At 40.8% G+C, this 21,597-nt stretch overlaps 1 protein-coding gene across 31 annotated transcripts in view; it reads left to right on the forward strand.

The window, feature by feature from the left end:
- The window catches only part of LIMCH1 (LIM and calponin homology domains 1), a 353,514-nt gene that overhangs the window by 162,389 nt on the left and 169,528 nt on the right, over nucleotides 1-21,597 (forward strand). For all 31 annotated transcript variants that reach the window (XM_069593986.1, XM_069593988.1, XM_069593987.1 and 28 more), the window contains exon 3: nucleotides 6,385-6,454. In XM_069593986.1, the coding sequence (XP_069450087.1) occupies nucleotides 6,385-6,454 (70 nt within the window). The remainder of the gene's footprint in view (nucleotides 1-6,384; nucleotides 6,455-21,597) is intronic.

The following is a 21,597-nucleotide window of genomic DNA, read 5'->3' on the forward strand; positions in this document are numbered from 1 at the left end:
TTCCTTTCATATAAGAAACACATGTATTTTTGCTTACCTTCAATGAAGAAGGAAATGGCAAGCCATTCCAGTACCCTTGCCTGGAAAATCCCATGAACAAAGGAGCCTGCTAGGCTACAGTCCATGGGGTTGCAAAGAGTTGGACACAACTGAGTGACTTCACTTTCCTTTTCCTTTCAATATCATTGATTTTTTTTTGTAATTGAGGATTATCCAAGATTAAAATTTTCTTCCTATTTTTAGTTGTTTCTTACCAGATATATATATTAGGCAAGCTGTACACATCTGTTGACTTGATCTCTTTATGTGAGGTTTATGTCCAGAGGTGGCCAGAAAAGAAGTAAAGCTTATTTTAGTCTTTGGCAGCTGGCTTATGGAAAAGTTGAAACTAAAGTAACTTGCACTTACTTAGCAGAAAGGGACCTGCTCAGTATACCAAATGAATGTGAATATGCAAGTTTCCACTTACCAAATTCTAGCAACACATGTTGTCCCACTGGCTCCTCACCAGTGTTGGATGGAAGGTCAGGTTTTCAAGATTTCCATTTTATTAAGGGGAAAACTGAGACTGTGATCAAGGGACTTTCCAGGAGCTCATAGCTAAATGTATGTTTTATCTGTTAAAACCTAGACAGCCTCCGCCAAATTCGTTGCACTTTCCTCATGATAACACTGCTGACTGCTATAAGTTTTTTATGGTGTTTTATTCATCTATGTGATACTCATGATTTTTTAAGAAATAAAAGATTTCTATATACCTATAGTTATAAATTTATTTTAATACTGCCTGCATATGGTGATGTTTTAAAAGTACAAATCAGATCATTTCAGTCTTCACTGAAAAAAATGTGATGTACTTCTAAGTACACTGTACTTAGGAAAAATCCAGACAGCTTACCTGGGCCTGAATGTTGCTTACACCTTGGCTATCAGGCCATATGTTTCTCCCTCCACTCACTCTGCTTGGCCAGACTGGCTTTGAATATACTGAGCCCACTCTTGCCACCAGGCCTTCTTCCTTACTGTTCAGTCCACCTGAAACTTGTCTGCAGTTCCTCTTTGGCTGATGCTTTTATGTCATCTCATTTTCTCCCCAGGTGTTACTTCCCCAAGGCAGCCTTCTGATCAGCTGATTTAAATGCTACCTGCATGGGTTACTCCTATGCTTGTCTTCCCAGGGCTTATGTGATCTGAAATTTTCCTCTCATTTATTTACTTGTTTATAATATATTCTTCCTACTTCCCCCCACACTTCACTTGTTCCAAGAAGAGAAGTTCTAAAGGGCAAATTCTTTTGTCTGTCTGCTCCAGCCCTGCCTTCCCTGGGGCTAGAACAGTGTGCCACACAAGGCAAGCACTTGATAAATAATTGCTGCATCAATACATATCTGAATATTAGTTCATCCTAGTCAGCTCCCGTATCTCCAGTTTTTTTAATCTTTTTGTTTTCTTTTTGTTTTCTTCACCAAATCTTCAGATGTGATTCTCTTTTTTTTTTAACTGGAAGATAATTGCTTTACAATATTGTGTTGGTTTCTGCCATCAACATGAATCAGCTGCAGGTGTACATATTTCCCTTCCCTCTTGAACCTCCCTCCCGTCTCCCACCCCACCCCACCCCTCTAGGTTGTCACTGGTTTGTGCTCTCTGTGTCATGCACCAATTTCCCACTGGCTAACTGTTTTACATATGGTGTCGTATGTTTCCATGTTACTCTCTCAGTTCGCCCTACCTTCGCCCTCCCACGCTGTGTCTGCAACTCTGTTCTCTGTGTCTGCGTCTCCATGGTAGTTGTGGGTACATTTTATGTAGGAGATGTGGAATAATAATAATGTTTAATTTTTTTGTTATATAAAATTATGCCACAGCCCCAGAAATGTCTTTAGATGAGTATGAAGATAATCTGTTACCAGATAGAGAGGGCAGACTGTTCTAGTTGCAGCTTTGGGGGCTCACAGGTGGGAAACCTGTGTGGGATTCCACTGGGAGGGGAGTTGCCACAAATGAATGGCCACCTCCTTTTCTCTGCAGTTGCTCCTGAGGATGTTGTATGTACGCATAAATGAAACTTGGATCCAGTGTGTCTTACACTTGACCATCTCTCAGCAGATAACCACTTCTTTTTTCCTTGTATTCCCACCTAGTGTTGATATTCTCCCATTGTGTTTAGATAGTGTTTATTGGGTTTTTTGGTTTTTGTTTGTTTCCTCTGAGGGTTTTTTTTCTTTTTTTGATTTGTTGTTTTTGTTTTGTGCTGTGATGACACATACCGAAGTTGGACTTTATTGTGGTAGGCTTTGCCCTCTGGCTGCGTGTCTATGTGCATATCTCCAGGGAAGGCTTCACACCTGTTTGAGGCTCAGACTTTTCTTCTATAAAAATGGTTGAATGAATACATGACCTGTCTCTGCAGAACAGGACAGTTGGGGGACAATATATCTCAGAAGGTTCATAAATATAAAATATCATCATCATAACTTTAAAGCATGTTATCAATAAATATTTCAAAAAATGTTTATATTTAATATGTTGGAGGACAACAGTGGTTTTTAATAAAATTGCAAGTGAATAATATGCTTGACTCAGCTATTTTGCTAAACTTCTCATCTGATTCTAATAAATACAGAAAATGTCCTCAGTTTAATGCAAAATACAAGATAAGCAGGTGATGGGCATTTCTACAATGTGAATTCAATGTTATTTTTTGTTGTTGTGTACTATAAATTGTGTATGGAACTGGAGTGATGTTTACATGAAAAAAAAAAAAAACAGCTGCCTTGATCTTAAAAATATCCCAAATATTTAAAAGCACTATGGCTTTTTTTTTTTAATTTGTTGTGAAACATGTTGATAGACATCACAATGCAGGGTTTTTTAGGTCTTTTAATTAAGATCTGTCATTATAATGCCTTTTTTTTTTTTTTACAACTTCATGTAACAGAAAAGATTTCTGCCAATAAGTGTAATTCTACAAAGGATAAATAAAGTATTTAAAACTTTAAAAATCTAAACATGTATAGAAGAGGAGTTGGTGGATCCATCGTTACTAAAAATAATACAGCTCTTAGATATAGAAGACAAAATGGGTACCTTGTTAAACAAGGACTTGTAATTTATGATTTTTTTTGGTAGGATATCTGTTATTTTTTTCTACTGCTACTGCTGCTGCTGCTAAGTTGCTTCAGTCGTGTCCGACTCTTTGCGACCCCATAGACGGCAGCCCACCAGGCTCCCCCGTCCCTGGGATTCTCCAGGCAAGAACACTGGAGTGGGTCGCCATTTCCTTCTCCAATGCATGAAAGTGAAAAGTGAAAGTGAAGTCACTCAGTCATGTCCGACTCTTAGCAACCCCATGGACTGCAGCCTACCAGGCTCCTCCATCCATGGGATTTTCCAGGCAAGAGTACTGGAGTGGGGTGCCATTGCCTTCTCCGTATTTTTTTCTACTTTGACTGATTAGGAACATGAGACCTGATACAATGGTACTTTGTTCCATTCGAAAAATTTTAAAGTATTAGAGAAAGTAGTTGATCTAGAATGCTGTGAATGTAATTAGTATAAATACTTACATGCAAAGTGTGGAGAACCATTTATAGAGAACTTACTATGCACAAGGCTCTGTGCTAGCTTCTCACATATTTTGTCACATTTAGGCCTCACTGACACCTATGCAATTGCTGCCATTGTTTCTCTATAACGGTTGAAAAAACTGGTGTTCATGGGCTTGCCCAAAGTAACACCCCCAGTGAGTGACCAAGCTAGGCTTTGGAGTCAGTCAGCTGGACTGCAGAGCCAGTGCTCTCAGCCCCACCCCACAGCTCCGCATCAGTCTATCCACAGGTATTAAATAGGAGATAGGTCCAAACATATTGACAAGGCCTGCTCTCCAGAGTAAATTATTCAGCCTCCAATATACATTGCTAAGTAGAAAAATAAGGTGGAGAACAGTGCATGTTATATACTACATCTGTCTTTTTTTAAAAAATTATAGCTGTCTTTATACATTTTCTTTGGAAAATCTTTAAGGTTACTTCAGGGATTAGTCTGGGGCCCCGTGGGATCCCAGTGACAAGGAGACTTAAGTTTTACTGGATATCCTTTGGGTTCCTTTTGAATTGTCAGCACTGCTGTTGGTTGGCAACCTCGGGATTTCCCAAAGTGAGATTCAAACCTGGTCCCCTGGTCTCCTTGACAAAGAAGGCAAGGAGAGCCTAAAAATAGAGGCAGATAGCACCAGACTTGTAGGTGGCAGGGTTAATATGCAAGGAACTTACATATGATGCTTGCCTTGGGCAGCTGAAAGATGAAGAAAATATTGCCAGAATCTTGTTTATACAGATGCTTTAACTGGGTTCAGTCACATATTCAGTCCAGGTAGTCTCAATAACACACTACTATCTCAAGGCCGAGTGCTGGAAGATGGTTCCCACCGTGGGAACGGTGGGCAGAACATACAGGCCAAAGATGGGGCCAGCTTGGGTTAGCCGACAGTCATGTCCAGTCAATGACCTTTTTCAACAACTGCGTGTGACTACTATTTAAAACTCCACTTTAAAATGACACTGTTACGAACTGGTAAGAAAATTAATGTATGTTAAGAATTTTGTACATGCGAAATCTGCTTTTCAGGCATCCTATCTGTTTATTTTGAATCACAAGCTATGGGATGTTAACTCTACCCAAGAGAATGTGTTGATCCAGGGAACTCAGATGCCAGGCCTGACTGTACCACTTAGGTCATCATCGTCAGGCCTCAGTTTTCTAAACTGAAACATGAGAAGAGTGAACAAGTTGCCTTCCAACTTGAAAAATCAATAATTTCAAGATAAGCTATAAAACCCCCACTTTTTAAGAAGATTAAATTCATGGTTAAAATTAAGTGCATTCATGAAAGGAGTGCCATCTCAATGGGCCAAAAGGCACTACTCTTTTGTGTCTGCTCTGGGCATTGCCTCTTGGTGGCAACACTGAAGAATTGGGGTGAAAGTTTCCAAGAACAGGCAATTCTTAGTGTAAAACCAGAATATTCTGCAATAACCACTGTAGCAACATTTTTCCATCTGTCAATACATAGTGGTGTCAAGGTCAACTATAGGCTGAATTCAAAACTAATTATTGGACACTTTCAAAGCATCTTTTGTTACTGGTTTGTGGAAATCTATTAAGCATAGGTTCTTCATAATTTACTATAATCTTTGATTGCATGAATGATAACAGAGTTTGGCAAAGCTTTTGGTAAAGGGCCATATAGTAAAAATTATTTGATTTGTGGGCTCTAGCTTCTCTGTTGTAACCACTCAGCTCTGCTGTCACAGCACAAAAGCAGAAGTAAATAAAGTGTAAATGAATGGGCAAGGCTATGTTCCAGTAAAACCTGTTTACAAAGAAGGGCATTGGGCCAGATTTGGCCCATGACTTATAGTTTGTTTACCCCTGAACTGTAGAAAACAAACCCCTGTCCCAACGTTCTCTTTGCCCTGTGTCCTGAGATAAATTACCTTATTGCCTCTCCTCTAATTCCTGAGTATAAGAATAAATGCCTCCATTCCACAATACCATACCTTCATTAATTCCCTTATGAACAAACCCTAGTTGGCAAATGCTACAATTCTACCACGTCACCCTGATGCCAACCCTATTTTAGTTTTACAAGTTGCCTTCCTTATTTCTTTTCACTCTGAACTGAAATTTCCTGAAGATAAACAGCTATGGTTGCTTCTCTTGCATTCCTTTGTATTACCATTTTTACATGATTTCAACCTTTACCCCCCAAATGTTTGGGTCACATATCTTTTATACCTAGGGAATTATGGCCAGCGTTGTTTCAAATCTGCAGGATATAATTGGTTAACCTTTTGCTAAACATATTCTTTCCTCTCTTAAGCGAAGCTCACCACATTTAACAAGCCACTCTCTTCAAAGACCAAGAAAGTCTGGAGGAAGAGTTAATCTTGGCAAATTATTTGCAAAGATAGATGTTGGTCTCTGAACTCAGTGCATCCCTGGAGAGACCTCTGCCTTAGCCAGGAGAATGGGGAAGCAGCCTTGGTGTGTAGCAATACCTGGCTCCCATCCTAGACAGTTCCCTCCCAGCCTCAGTCCAGCTCACATTTTTGTCTTTTCCCCTGAAGCACCTCCTAGTTTCCATCCTTTTTTTCTCCCATTATTTCCAAATTTTAAAACTTCACCTGCCATGGACAAACTTGATGTTGGCAAAGTTCTTCACTGGGATGCACGAAGGCTCACAGATTATTGAGATTTACTACATGCTTTAAATTCACTGCTTTTCCTATTCAGCAATTTAGTTGTAGCCCCGGATAAAGGTGATTTGTGTGATCCATCTTGCTTTATGTCTCGCTTAACTTTCTGTCTTTTTCATGACAGGTTGCTGAATGCTATAAAGCCAGGACTTGTTAAAAAGATCAATAGATTGCCTACCCCCATTGCAGGATTGGTGAGTATCCAGAATTGAGATTTATCTTCCAATATGCCTTTGCTCTAACCTAAGGGTCATGACAATGCCATTTATTACAATTCTTTCCTGCAGTATATATTCCACATGAATGAGAATGCATTGAAGCCATTAAACTGTGAGGTCACTTAAAAATGAAAGATTGCAGTTATGCCTAAATGGCATCTTAATCTTTGTGTTTTTCCCATGAGTGATAAGAATGACGTTCATTCTTAAAGAGTTAAATTTGTTTTGGGGTGAGAAGCTGGTAATTAAGTTGACCTGAGGGGAGGAATGCGATGGTAATTATGGTTTTCTCATTTCAGTTCTCTGCGTTCCCCTGGAATGAAGGAGAGAAGGGGCAGTGAGAGAAATAATTTCATGATGAACAAGCAGCATTTTCATGATAAATTGCTGTTTTCAATCTTAAAAAATCTTCTTGCGTTTAAGTACCACATTTGTAGACCAACTTTCTAAAGACATAATGGTCACTGAGGTGACTCTATTATCTGGAGAATTGTTAAGCAAATCCCTGGTTCTTCTGAACCTACCCAGCTAAAACCAGTAAAACTCAAATGTTCACACGTAGTCAGATGCAGGATTCTTCTTCATGCATTGATGTTTCATAATTCTTCGCAACTAATTTTTATTGCTTAATTGTTGTCACCTTTTGCTAATAAGAAAAAGGTGGAAGATCAAAAGTATGAACAAAGCTTAGTTCTGGAAGCAACACGGTACACATGTCTGGGCTCACCCATGCGCCCTCACATACACATGTGTACAGGTACAGGTACATGTGTGCACAGAAAGCTGAGGGTATGTGTGGCTTAGTAACAATGCTTCGACTGTTTTCATTGTGGTGCCTTCTGTGCCTGTGGTCTTGCAAAGAACAATTAGAAAAATGTCAAGAATTTAAGCAGGTTCCTACTTAGACTCTGATGATTTGCTTCACAGTCATATGACAATGACTAATTGAAATTTGATGCAACAACAACAACACAGTTACATTTGAGAACTGTGGGGCTCATTAATTAGGTACATGGTTTAAGCAAGTTGAATGAAATGGATTTTTTTTTTAAATTGTAAGAATTGCTATTTCTGCAGGTGCATTTCATTTCCCATACTGGTTAGTAGTACATTGGTAATTAGTTATGAAAAATCTTTCTAATTTCATTCATCAGAATCAGGTAGTCAATACATAGATACTTAAATTTGGAAGAAATGGATTTAAATAATCTAATTAAAAATCTGTATATTATGTATATTAATATTATATGCATTAATGTATACATGTATTAGTTATTTTTAAACTTTTTATTAAATCCATGTTTTTCAAATGTTAAGGCCATCACTTTAATGAAGCTAACAGATATCTGTTTGGCCCCAAGCATGTGGCATCTCCAGATCTTAGAAGTCTAATATATAATATTGTAGGAGCCAAACTTACAGCAAGAAGTCAAGGAAAGCACCAGTGAAACCCACATGGCTGCAGAAAGCAGCTCTCAGTCTGGAAGCTAAGGAGAAGGGTTTTATAAATATTAATTTAAACTGTGAATCGTAAATAATTTGAGCAAAATTAAGGTTTGAGACGCGTGCATTGATGTTTATGTTGGTTTCTTCTAGCAGATCAAGCATTGTTCTTTACCTGTTGCCTCTACGTTGGAACAGGCAGGCCATGTGATTCAAGAGAACCAGGGAACCTCTGTTGCTTTACTCCTATTTATACCCCTAACTTTTCCTTCTTCTTTTTTTTCATTTGAATTTCCTTTCCATTTTATCCTTTCCATCATTTCTCTGTTTTTTTCCTCTTTTCCAAGTAATGGTTTTCCACTTATCCTATCCTATATCACTTATATTTTCTTGACTGATTTGTTAGTGTGATACTGTGATTTGTAATAAGCAATATGTATTTGGACTTTGTCTGTTTCTGGCATGGAGCACCTAAAACCCTTGGAATTTCCTAAGCCATAAGAACAATGGAAACGTCTTTTGTTATAATACTTGGTCTTCTGTCATCAGTTCCTGAAATGGCTCCAGTTCTATAAAGGTGAAGGAGTATCTTGTTCTTAATAACAAGCTCCTTTCAGCCCCACCTGGATGAGGTAACTTTTGGAAAGTCCCAAAGATGGGGGCTGGTTGCCAGGGGAACCAACCTCATGATGAAAGAGTTGAAACTTCAAGCCCCAACCCACTGACTTCCAGAGAGGGGAGAGGGGTTGGAGGTTGACTGAGTTGCCCGTGTCAGTGATTTAATCAGTCTTGCCTATGTAATGAGGCCTCCATAAAAAACCAAAAGGACGTGATTCGGAGAGTTTTCAGATTGGTGAACACATGGAGATCCCAGGAGAGTAGCATACCCAGACAGTGTGGAAGCTCTATGTCCCTCCCCACATACCTTGCTCTATGAATCAGCTACTTCTGAATCTAGCTGTTCTGAATCCTTTATAATATTCTTTATAATAAATTGATAGACCTAAGTATGTGTTTCTTTGTGTTCTGTGAGCCACTTAACAAATTACTCAAACTCAAGAAGGAGATCTTGAGAACCTCTGGTTTATAGTTTGTTGTTCAGAAGCCCAGCTGACAACCTGGACTTGAGACTGATATCTGAAATGGGGGCAGTCCTTTTTTTATTAATTTTTTTATGGGGACAGTCTTAATGGGACTGAGCCTTGACCTGGGACATCTGACACTATCCCCAGGTGACGAGTGTCAGAAATGAGTTAATTGCTTGCTGGTGTTGGAAAAAACACACAGTGGAGTTATCTTTAGTCCAAAAAAATGCTTATTTATGTATAATTAGTTACTGCCCATTCACTCATGATTCCTTAATCTACAAATCTGGTCAAGCTCTTTTTTTTTTTTTTTTCTTTTCTCTTCTCCAATTACCACCAGATCAACATCTCCAAGATCCAGTGCACAAATTGGGATACCAACAAGAAACAGAACTGCTACCCTTCTGTGCCCTTTCCCCATCCTGTTAATGTTCTTCCAGAGTTTGCTCTTCAGATCTATCGTCTGCTTGCTCTCTACACTGATGTTCCTGTCTGTCTTTGTGACCTCAACTCTTCATAGCATTGACCCAAGTCATCACTTCTCACCAAGTTTCTTCTCCTGAACTCCAGGTCTCTTATTCTGTGTATTGGACAGCTCCATCTGGATGTCCTACTGAACATCTCACACTGTTCATATTCATATTAGACTTAAATGACCACTGCTGCCCACTGATGTCAGTAATGCGTCATAAACATGCAGTTGCCCTAGTTGAGCTATTAAAGGATGTGGCAACTTTCTTCAGTCTGTCTACTTGTTTGCATTTTGTTGGCCACTCGATAAGGCCTAGAGCAGGTCTTCCTCATCTCTTACCTAGATTATTACCATCAACTCATAGGTCCTCAGATGTTATTCACTCTCATGTATGAAGCCTTTTCTCATGACACTTCTTATGAGTATATCTCTCTCTGCTCTTCTTGACTAAATCCTATTTACTTATCAAGACCCAATGCAAAATCACCTCCTTTGTGAAGCCTGTAGTGTTTATGGTCCATATGATCTCTTTTATAGAATACTGTTAGCATCTCCTGGTTTATGAGAAAATGAGTTAATAGAGACAAAAGAGACAGCTGTATTGAAATATGATCCAGAGAGTAAGATTTTTGAATAACTGTTGTTACTAGTTTGCAATTCAAGGTGTGTAAATGATTTAGTATTCATGTTTAAGCACTGTAGCTAGCTTTAAGATCACACAAACAGTAAAAACTGAGGTGGATCCAAAGCCCATGCTCTTACTTACCAATGCCTATAATGGGTGCAGTGATAACTGGTGTCCTAGGGATGCACAAAGAAGTCACAGCATCACCCTGATGGAACGTCTCCCAAAGTCTTTAGCCTACATCCAATTCTGAGGAAACAATTCAGACCAGTCCAAATTGAGGGACATTCCGTAAAACAACTGGTGTACATTCCTTAACTGTCCTGTCATTGAAGACCCCTCCCCCGCCCCCCAACTGTTGCAGATGAAAGGTGGCTAAGGAGATATGACAGCCAAATGCCATGTCTGATCCTTGATTGAGAACGAGCAACTGTATTAGATATATTGGGACCGTTGGGGAAATTTGAGTGCAGATTGAATATTAGATAACAATGTTTCCTCAATGTTGAATTTCTTTCACATGTTAACTATCTTGTCAAAGACAGTGGTGGATATAGGGGAATATTCTTGATGTTAGATGAATAAAAGCTAGAGTCTTTAGACTTGAAATGTCACAACATGTACAACTAATCCTCAAGATGTTCAGCAAAAAGAGGTTTGTGCATATAATGTGTAATTTTATATACACATACACATGGAGAGATGGAGGGAAGGGGGAAAGAGGGGGGCAGGGAAGGAGGGGAATGTGGTAAAATTTTGTATCTGGATAAAGGATATACAGTTGTCATGGTACTGTTCTTGCGGGATTTTGGTAGGCTTGAAAATTTACAACATAAAGCATTGGAGATTGAAACATTAATTCTCTTATCTGTTTTGAGAAGGAAAGGGGACTGCAGGTGAGTAGTAGATTTGAAGGTAGCAGAGATGATCTTGGATGTGTAGAGCTGCAACCTTTTGTGTGAATATATTCTTCACATGACATTTCTTCCACCCATATTTGTGACACTCAGGGAAGAACAAACAGCATTCCTCAAGTGTCTCTGCAGACTTCTAGGTTGGTTAGTACTTTGTCAGGGAGTTGACAGGTCACTGACCGTCTACCCGTTAAGCAGTCCTTAGTAGCAGGGGCCATGGAGATCTAAGAAGTATGGCCAGAGGGATCTCTATGCCCGGAACCTATGCCTGTGTGACTTAATGGCCTGGTGCTGAGAAAAATCCATTAAGATGGCCCAGCTGCTTGACTTGAAGATAAATAGAAAAGTGTGTTTTCACATAGCAATCCCAAATTATAAACATGTGTAGATTTCCAAAGGCATGAATAGGTGTATTTTAGCCCCTGAGTTGAGCTGTGGTTACAAAGAATTCAGGGGTGAAGGTGTTAAAACAAAGTAGTTGAAAATCATTTCCTGGCAAGAATGCAAAGACCCTGGATCTGGGTCTGTGTTTCTTCTGTAGCAATTGCTGACACACGCAGCCGCATGGTGACTGCCTGCAGATGCTTGCATTCTTTTTTAGGTGTGAGTGACACTGTTAGCTGTTGCCAGAGAGAAAGACCTCAAATTTAGGTCTTTGGCATAGCAACAACTTTTAAAAACCCTACCCTTTATTCGGCCAGTTTGACAGTATTGTGTAATCAAGCCACATCCTAAAACTCAGTTTAATGGTGGTTAGAGATCATGGTAAATTCTGTTTCATCCAGAAACATCAGACTCTGTGCAGGAGACATATATGTATGAAATTCTTGCTTGCAATAGGAATTTGGACATTAAGTCTTTTCTCACCCAGATTTTAGTTGTAACAGCCAGTGTGTGTGTGTGTGTAATTGGAAATAGGTATGTGTGTGTTGTTGCTGTGTGTGTGTGTGTGTGTGTGTCTGTGTGTGTATGTAACTGGAAATAGGTATTTTAGGATTCTGACCTTGGGTGCTGAACCCTCCTAGGGCTGTCATGAAATATTTGCTTGATCTTGCATGTGAATCCAAGAGGATGAAAGCAATCAGAGAAGAAAAAGAATTTTACTGCAGGGAGGGCATCTTAGGTATATTTGTTTTACAGGTGAAGAGGGGTCCGTAGAGGGGATGATCACACAAACAGTAAAAGCTGGGATGAGTCCGAAGCATAGACCACCTTTCTCTGTGGTTATATTACTCACAAATATTCCCCGGTGAAAATGGAGCACATGTAAATGACAACTATTTTACGTCTTGTGAGAAGGACGGGACAGACAACAAAGACTGACTTTTTCAGCTCATCTCTTTTTGGGTTTCTGCTGTCCAACATCTTTAAAATATCTTTCCAAGCTCTGTGAAAGGGCTCACTTCACCTGATAAATGCTGGGAATTTGCACTCAGTGAAGGTCAGTAGGCTCTAGCAGGAAGGTAACTGGTAGAATTATCCTACCATTTAGTTACTCTGATCCACTCAAAAATTTATTCTTTAGGAAAAACAGGTATTTTTCTAATCAAAAGATAAGATTTCAAATATGCTTAGAGCTGAGTTTTCTCAAATGGATAAAAATGTAAGTTCCCATAAACTTTGTGGACTTTAAGAGGCTTTCAAAAGGTATCTGCTTTATTTTATGAAAGCGATACCAGAGCAGTTGATGTTTCATTGTTTGAGAGAGGTCAGGAAAGGAGGAATGATGAAAAGGCAGTGGCAATTTCCACATTGTGAGAAGATTAAAAAAATATTGTTTTGGACAAAGGTAAACATAGAAAGCTATTGAAAACTGAGTAGTATGAGTGAAAGGCCCTTATTCGAACTTCATAATTTTAGGAAGATGACAGTGCAGCAAATTTGAGTCCCAGATGTTTTGAGTGTCTACCTGCCAAGAAGTGGTTTCCTGCAAATCCTAACTGGAGATCAGCTCTTGTCTGTCTCAGTTCATCCTTGTCAATGTCTTATATTTTAGGTTTCTATTTTATAGTTTCATTTAGCATGTTTTCCATCCCGGCAACAGTTTTATTATGGGTCCCCCCAGAAGAAGCTGGCCAGGGTTCCGATCTCTGCCTCTGTTTCTCTTCCAGTTAAGTGATTGTTTCAGGCCAGGAAGGAAGCAGAGAAGCAAAGAGGGAGGCCAGGGGTGTGAGTCCCCGTAATGACAACCATCATATTAATATATTAAAACCCACCTGTATACAAGGTGCAAGGTGTATCCTTCTTGATCTTTACAGTTTCCCTGTGAGGCAGTTATTGCTGTGCCTTACTATAATCTCAGGAGACAAGGGTGCTAAGAAGTGGGTTACCAGCTTTCCAATAAAAAAGAGATGATATGGAGATTTGGACCCTGATCATCCAGCTATCGACTCTGTTTTTCTACTGTGTTACACTATCTCCATGAGGCCTTATAATAGACCACTAAACCTCAGCACTCCTGAATATTTGTTTGGAGGCAACAGTCTCTAAAGATATCTCATGCTTTTAGAAGACCACCTCTCATCCTTCTCATTTAAGATCTATTAATTTCATCAAACTGAGGCAGTGGCGTACTTTAAAGAGCCGTGTAAATGTAAGATTTCTACTATCCTATGAAAGCAATTTCCATGTGGCTGCACCTCAAGCATCATAGTCAATGAAGCACCAGTTCAACAACTGATGTTAATAGGGGAACTTTAGACATCTTTACTGTTGTTCAGTCACTAACTCATGTCTGACTGTTTGCAACCCTGTGGACGGCAGCATGCAAGCTTCCCTGTCCTTCATTATCTCCCAGGGTTTCCTCAAATTCATGTCCACTGAGGGTCTTTCCAAACAATATCATAGAATGATTCCATTCTAACATGCAATAAAACTTGCTAAAATGCCCTCCTCTTGCTCTCCTCTGTCTTTCTGTAAACACACACACACACACACACCTCTCATTCTTGCCAGCACTCCCTACAAATCTTTCCCACACCAGCCACCTGAGGTTGTCCAGACTCACACTACTGGCTCTTGTCTCTCTACTCAACCTTTTCTCTGCCCCCACTACCCCTCCGCCTTTTCAGGTGCAAATCAATCCAGCTAGGCTCAGCACCTCTCAGTGCCTCCCCAGAATCATAATTCTGATTCAGGACAGCAAAGGTTCGGGAAGATGCAGATGCAATTCTCTTTCATCGGCAGGCAGAGACCGGAGACTTGGAACACACCCACCCTGTGTGTTTTTCCTGAGGCAGTTGTATGGTGTGATGGGGGTAGGGCTGGGGGGAGGGTGTCTCTGGAGGTGGTCTTGCTCTTCCTTGGGAGCCAAGTGGAAACTGGTGTTTGAGTGATGCTCTGTATGTAGGAGGTACATTTCACTGAGGGAAATGAAGAGATCTTGTAAAGAATCTCAGCCAAAACTGAATTTAATGACACATGTTCCTTTATCCTCATCCCTGGCACAGTAACAGAAACCTCAGTTGTGTTTCCACACCACACACAGAAGGAATGCTCAATTTGCTACTCTTGGGTTGGGTACCAAAACCGAGCCCAAGCAGGAGTGGTGGTTAGCCTTTTAGTAGCTTTAGACATAAAAAAAAAAGTACAAACTGGAGGGGAAAACAACAGTAAAACCCATGCGCTCCTTGGTACACTTGATCCTGCATTCAGTTAAATGGTGGACTATGAACCTAGGGGGGATTTCTTTGTTCAGTGCCTCCCAAGTCAGCATGGCTTGTATGCTGCCAGGGGTAACAGTTTCCACAGGTACCTTCTAAAAGTATTGATTGTTTCAGGTCCATTCAGTTCAGTCGCTCAGTCGTGTCCGACTCTTTGTGACCCCATGAACTGCAGCACGCCAGGCCTCCCTGTCCATCACCAACTCCCGGAGCCTACCCAGACTCATGACCATTGAGTCGGTGATGCCATCCAGCCATCTCATCCCCTGTTGTCCCCTTCTCCTCCTGCCCTCAATCTTTCCCAGCATCAGGGTCTTTTCAAATGAGCCAGCTCTTCGCATAAGAGGCCAAAGTATTGGAGTTTCAGCTTCAACATCAGCCCTTCCAATGAACACCCAGGACTGATCTCCTTTAGAATGGACTGGTTGGATCTCCTTGCCATCCAAGGGACTCTCAACAGTCTTTCCCAACACCACAGTTCAAAAGCATCAATTCTTTGGTGCTCAGCTTGCTTTATAGTCCAACTCTCACATCCATACATGACTACTGGAAAAACCATAGCCTTGACTAAACAGACCTTTGTTGGCAAAGTAATGTCTCTGGTTTTTAATATGCTGTCTAGGTTGGTTATAACTTTCCTTCCAAGGAGTAAGTGTCTTTTAACTTCATGGCTGCAGTCACCATCTGCAGTTGATTTTGGACCCCCCCAAAATAAAGTCAGCCACTGTTTCCACTGTTTCCCCATCTACTTGCCATGAAGTGATGGGACCAGATGTCATGATCTTAGTTTTCTGAATGTTGAGCTTTAAGCCAACTTTTTCACCCTCTTCTTTAACTTTCACCAAGAGGCTTTTTAGTTCTTCACTTTCTGCCGTAAAGGTGATGTCATCTGCTTATCTTTGGTTATTGATATTTCTCCCAGCAATCTTGATTACAGCGTGTGCTTCATCTAGCTCACAGTTTCTCATGATGTACTCTGAATATAAGTTAAATAAGCAGGGAGACAATATGCAGCCTTGACGTACTCCTTTTCCTATTTGGAACCAGTCTGCTGTTCCATGTCTAGTTCTAACTGTTGCTTCCTGACCTGCATACAGGTTTCTCAGGCCCCTTGTCTTGTCAGATAACTTTATATAAGGGCTTCCCAGGTGGTATAGTAGTAAAGAATCTGCCTGCAATGCAGGAGTGTGGGTTTGACCCCTGGGCCAGGAAGGTCCCCTGGAAAAGACAACCCACCCCAGTATTCATGCCTGGAAAATCCCACGGACAGTGGAACGTGGCAGGTTACAGTCCATGGGTTACAAAGAGTTGGACACAACTAAGTGACTGAGCACGCCCACATATAATCTTCTATAGCTGTCCACTGCATATAAGGAATAAAATTCAAACAGCTCAGAAAGGCATCTAAGGCTTACCCTGAGCTAAAGGAATATTCTAGGGATATCACCACTACATATTATCACTCTTAGGAACCAGGATTACAGTTAACTTACTACCTAAACCAAAAGACTTGGCACACAGTGAATACAGAAATAAAAGTGTATCAGCTGCTAAGAGCCAGGACCACCGTGAGCTGGACCAGGAAAATGCTGATGGCCACTAGAACAGGCTGGCTTGTGGTTATCTGCTGAGTGCTTGGACCAATGAGTTAGTCTCCTTTTCCATATTGTTTAATTACTTGGGAAGACTTAGTAAGAGGTTTTTTTGTTTTGATTTTGGTTCTTTCCACTCATCCTGTGTTTATTATCTGTTTTCTGATTTTCTTATTTGGCGAGTGTATATCAGTTATTCACTGCTGTGAAGAACCCACCTGCCAATGTAGGAGATATCTACTCCAGTATTCTTGCCTGGAAAATCCCATTGACAAAGAAGCCTGGTGGCCTGCAGTCCATAGGATTGTAAAGAGTCAGACATGACTGAAGCCACTTAGCATGCACACACACATGCTGTGTAACAAACTACCTCTGAATTTAGTGGTCTAGAACTAACACCAGAAAAGATGTCCTTTTCATCATAGGGGACTGCAATGCACAAGTAAGAAATCAAGAGATCCCTGGAGTAATAGGCAAGATTGGCCTTGGAGTACAAAATGAAGCAGGGCAACTTAATGGAGTTTTACCAAGAGAATGCACTGGTCATAGCAAATACCCTCTTCCAACAACACAAGAGATGATTCTACACATGGACATCACCAAATGGTCAATACCAAAATCAGATTGATTATATTTTTTGCAGCCAAAGATAAAGAAGCTCTATACAGTCAGCAAAAGCAAAACTGGGAGCTGACTGTGGCTCAGATCATGAACTCCTTATTGCCAAATTCAGACTTAAATTGAAGAAAGTAGGGAAAACCACTAGACCATTCAGGTATGACCTAAATCAAATCCTTTATGATTATACGGTGGTTGTCCGAGGAGGCCTTACTAATGGCTGAGGAAAGAAGAGAAGAGAAAGGCAAAGGAAGGAAGGAAAGATACACCCATCTGAATGCAGAGTTCCAGAGAATAGCAAGGAGAGGTAAGAGAGCCTTCCTAAGTGATCAATGCAAAGAAATAGAGGAGACAATAGAATGGGAAAGACTAGAGATCTCTTCAAGAAAATTAGAGATACCAAGGAAAAGACTCTGATGCTGGGAGGGATTGAGGGCAGGAGAAGAAGGGGCCGACAGAGGATGGGATGGCTGGATGGCATCACTGACTTGATGGACGTGAGTCTGAGTGAACTCTGGGAGTTGGTGATGGACAGGGAGGCCTGGCGTGCTGTGATTCATGAGCGACTGAACTGAAGGGAACAAAGATGGGCACAAAAACAAAGGACAGAAACAGTATGGACCTAATAGAAGCAGAAGATATTAAGAAGAGGTGGCAAGAATACACAGAAATGGCAGATAACCATGATGGTATGATCACTCACCTTGAACCAGACATCCTGGAATATGAAGTGAAGTGGACCTTAGGAAGCATCACTACAAACAAAGCTAGTGGAGGTGATGGAATTCCAGTTGAGCTATTTCAAATCCTAAAAGATGATGTTGTGAAAGTGCTACACTCAATATGCCAGCAAATCTGGAAAATACAGCAGTGGCCACAGGACTAGAAAAGGTCAGTTTTCATTCCAATCCCAAAGAAAGGCAATGCCAAAGAATGTTCAAACTACCGCACAATTGCATTCCTCTCACACGCTAGCAAAGTAATGCTCAAAATTCTCCAAGTTGGCTTCAATAGTATGTGAACTGAGAACTTTCAGATGTTCAAGCTGGATTTAGAAAAGGCAGAGGAACCAGAGATCAAATTGCCAACATCCTTTGGATCATAGAAAAAGCAAGAGAGTTCCAGAAAAACATCTACTTCTGCTTTATTAACTATACCAAAGCCTTTGACTGCATGAATCACAACAAACAGTGGAAAATTCTGAAAGAGATGGGAATACCAGACCACCTGACCTGCCTCCTGAGAAATCTGTATGCAGGTCAAGAAGCAACAGTTAGAACCAGACATAACAACGAACTGGTTCCAAATTGGGAAAAGGGTACATCAAGGCTGTGTATTGTCACCTTGCTTATTTAACTTATATGCAGAGTATATCATGTGAAATGCCAGGCTGAATGAAGTACAAGTTGAAATCAAGATTGCCAGGAGCAATATCAATAACCTCAGATATCAGAAGACACCACCCTGTGGCAGAAAGCAAAGCGGAACTAAAGAGCCTCTAGATGATAGTGAAAGAGGAGAGTGAAACAGCTGGCTTAAAGCTCAGTATTCAGAAAACGAAGATCATGGCATCTGGTCCCATCGCTTCATGGCAAGTAGATGGGGAAACAATGGAAACAATGAGAGACTTTATTTTCCTGGGCTCCAAAATCACTGCAGATGGTGATTGCAGTGATGAAATTAAAAGACCCTTGCTCCTTGGAAGAAAAGCTATGACCAACCTTGACAGCATATTAAAAAGCAGAGATGTTACTTTGCTAACAAAGGTCTGTCTAGTCAAAGCTATGGTTTTTCCAGTAGTCATGTATGGATGTGAGAGTTGGACTCTAAAGCAAGCTGAGCACCAAAGAATTGATGCTTTTGAACTGTGTTGGAGAAGACTCTTGACAGTCCCTTAGACGGCAAGGAGATCAAACCAGTCCATCCTAAAGGAATTCAGTCCTGAATATTCATTGGAAGCACTGATGCTAAAGTTGAAACTCCAATACTTTGGCCACCCGATGCAAAGAACTGACTCATTTGAAAAGAGCTTGATGCTGGAAAAGATTGAAGGCAGAAGGAAAAGGAGATGACAAAGGATGAGATGTTTGGATGGCATCACTGACTCGATGAACATGAGTTTGAGCAGGCTCTGGGATTTGGTGATGGACAGGGAGGCCTGGCATGCTGTAGTCCATGGGTCGCAGAGTCAGACATGACTGAGCGACTGAACTGAAGTTAGTAGTCCAAAACATTTACTATTCCAAAGTTCCTGTGGGTCTAGAATCTGGGCTTGACTTAGATGGATTAGAGTTTCAGGATGTCCCACAAAGCTGCCATCAGGTAGTGGCTGCTGTCATGTTACGACTTGACTAGGGAAGGATCTGGTTCTAAGCACACTCAGGTGGATAGCAACAAGATTTGTTTTGTTGCAGGATGTTGGCCAAAACCATCTTCATTTCTTTGCCATAAGGTCCTATTTACATAGAACAACTCACAGTGTGATGGCTTGCTTCATGAGAATAAGCAAGCAAGAAGAACCAGAAAGAGAGAGAGAGAGAGAGAGAAAGATACTGAGAGAGAACAAACAAGATGAACATCACAATTATGTATAACCTAATCTCAGAAGTCACATTTCCTCACCTTGGCCATATTCTATTGATCAAAAACAAGTCACCAGGTCTAGCCCACACTCAAGGGGAGGAGACTGCGCAAAGACTTGTGTACAGGAAGAAGAGATCACTCAGAGCTATTTAAAATCTACCTCCACAGTGAATGAAATGATTGTCCTAATCTGCTGAGAAATGGAGGGCATGGATTTCTTATTCTCCTGAAAAAGCATCCTTTATAGTTATAGTACTTTAACAATAATACAGTTTTCCTTGGACCACCTCCTTTATGTGACATCTAAGCTCTGTTTCCCAGTTTTCATCTGCACAAATACACTAGAAATAGATGGTTTGTTCTCTTGCCTTCCAAGTGAAAATCCACTATGATTTAAGACATAATTCCAGCCTTCCAGGGGAATCCCCTTCTAGAGGCAAATAAGGTCTAATAGAGGGAGACTATGAAATAGTAATGAAATGTTAAGATGCAAGGAAGAACCAGAATAAGTTTCTGTTTGAGAGTAAGAACTTTGAAAGTTATGGATTCTGAATATACTGCAAAGTCGCTTCAGTTCAGTTCAGTTCAGTCGCTCAGTCGTGTCCAACTCTTTGCGACCCTATGAATTGCAGCACGCCAGGCCTCCCTGTCCATCACCAACTCCTGGAGTTCACTCAGACTCACGTCCATCGAGTCAGTGATGCCATCCAGCCATATCATCCTCTGTCGTCCCCTTCTCCTCCTGCCCCTAATCCCTCCCAGCATCAGAGTCTTTTCCAATGAGTCAACTCTTTGCATGAGGTGGCCAGAGTACTGGAGTTTCAGCTTTAGCATCATTCCTTCCAAAGAAATCCCAGGGCTGATCTCCTTCAGAATGGACTGGCTGGATCTCCTTGCAGTCCAAGGGACTCTCAAGAGTCTTCTCCAACACCACAGCTCAAAAACATCAATTCTTCGGTGCTCAGCCTTCTTCACAGTCCAACTCTCACATCCATACATGACCACAGGAAAAACCATAGCCTTGACTAGACAGACCTTAGTCGGCAAGGTAATGTCTTTGCTTTTGAATACACTATCTAGGTTGGTCATAACTTTTCTTCCAAGGAATAAGCGTCTTTTAATTTCATGGCTGCAGTCACCATCTGCAGTGATTTTAGAGCCCCCCAAAATAAAGTCTGACACTGTTTCCACTGTTTCCCCATCTATTTCCCATGAAGTGTTGGGACCGGATGCCATGATCTTCCTTTTCTGAATCACGTCCTACTCTGTGCAACCCTGTGGAATGTAGGGTAACCCTCCAGGCTCCTCTGACCATGGGATTCTCCAGGCAAGCATACTAGAGTGGGTTGCCATGCCCTCCTCAAGGGATCTTCCCAACCCAAGGTTTGAACCCACATCTCATATGTCTTCTTCATTGGCAGACAGGTTCTTTGCCCCTGGTGCCACCTGGGAAGCCTGGGATCTAAAGACATATCTACAATTAGAGAAGACTATTGGGGTTGGAGAAGGATGGTCTGGCCTCAGAGGATGGAATGAGAAAGGCTTTGAGCACAGGAACCTGGGTCTTGTCTGCAAGTGGCTTTTTGTATGTGGCTGCAGCTGAACCCCAGGGTCCCTGAAAGAAATCAATACTGTGGAAAGTGGACCAGGAATAGTAGGTTGAGACAGAAATGCTATCTGGAAGTGTTTGGGCTCGTCTACAGTAAGAGCCACTGCAAACAAAGGACTCTTGTGTTCCAGGTAACTTTGGTGGCCATATGGAAAGTAGATTATGGGACAAGACCAGCAACCAAAGTCAGTTAGGAGACAAGTAGTCCAAACAAGAGGTAATGTCTCCTACTTAACCTTAGTAGAATCAGTGAGAGTGGAGATGAGGACATGGGATTTATGGTTCTATGTTTTTCACTGATAGTAGTGTGCCCTTAATTGTAAGACATACTATTTAAAAATTATATAACTAATTTTTAAAATTCATTAATTAAATTATAACACAATGTTAACATATCAGCAATGGAAAGATGCATCATTATTTTAGAAGTAAAAAAAATTGTACAACTTGGAATTAATGAAATATAATAAATAATCTTAGGAAGACGACATCTACATTTTGGATTTCAGCAACTTG

This window comes from Ovis canadensis, chromosome 6 (assembly GCF_042477335.2).
Source record: "Ovis canadensis isolate MfBH-ARS-UI-01 breed Bighorn chromosome 6, ARS-UI_OviCan_v2, whole genome shotgun sequence".
In the NCBI taxonomy this organism is placed as follows: Eukaryota; Metazoa; Chordata; class Mammalia; order Artiodactyla; family Bovidae; genus Ovis; species Ovis canadensis.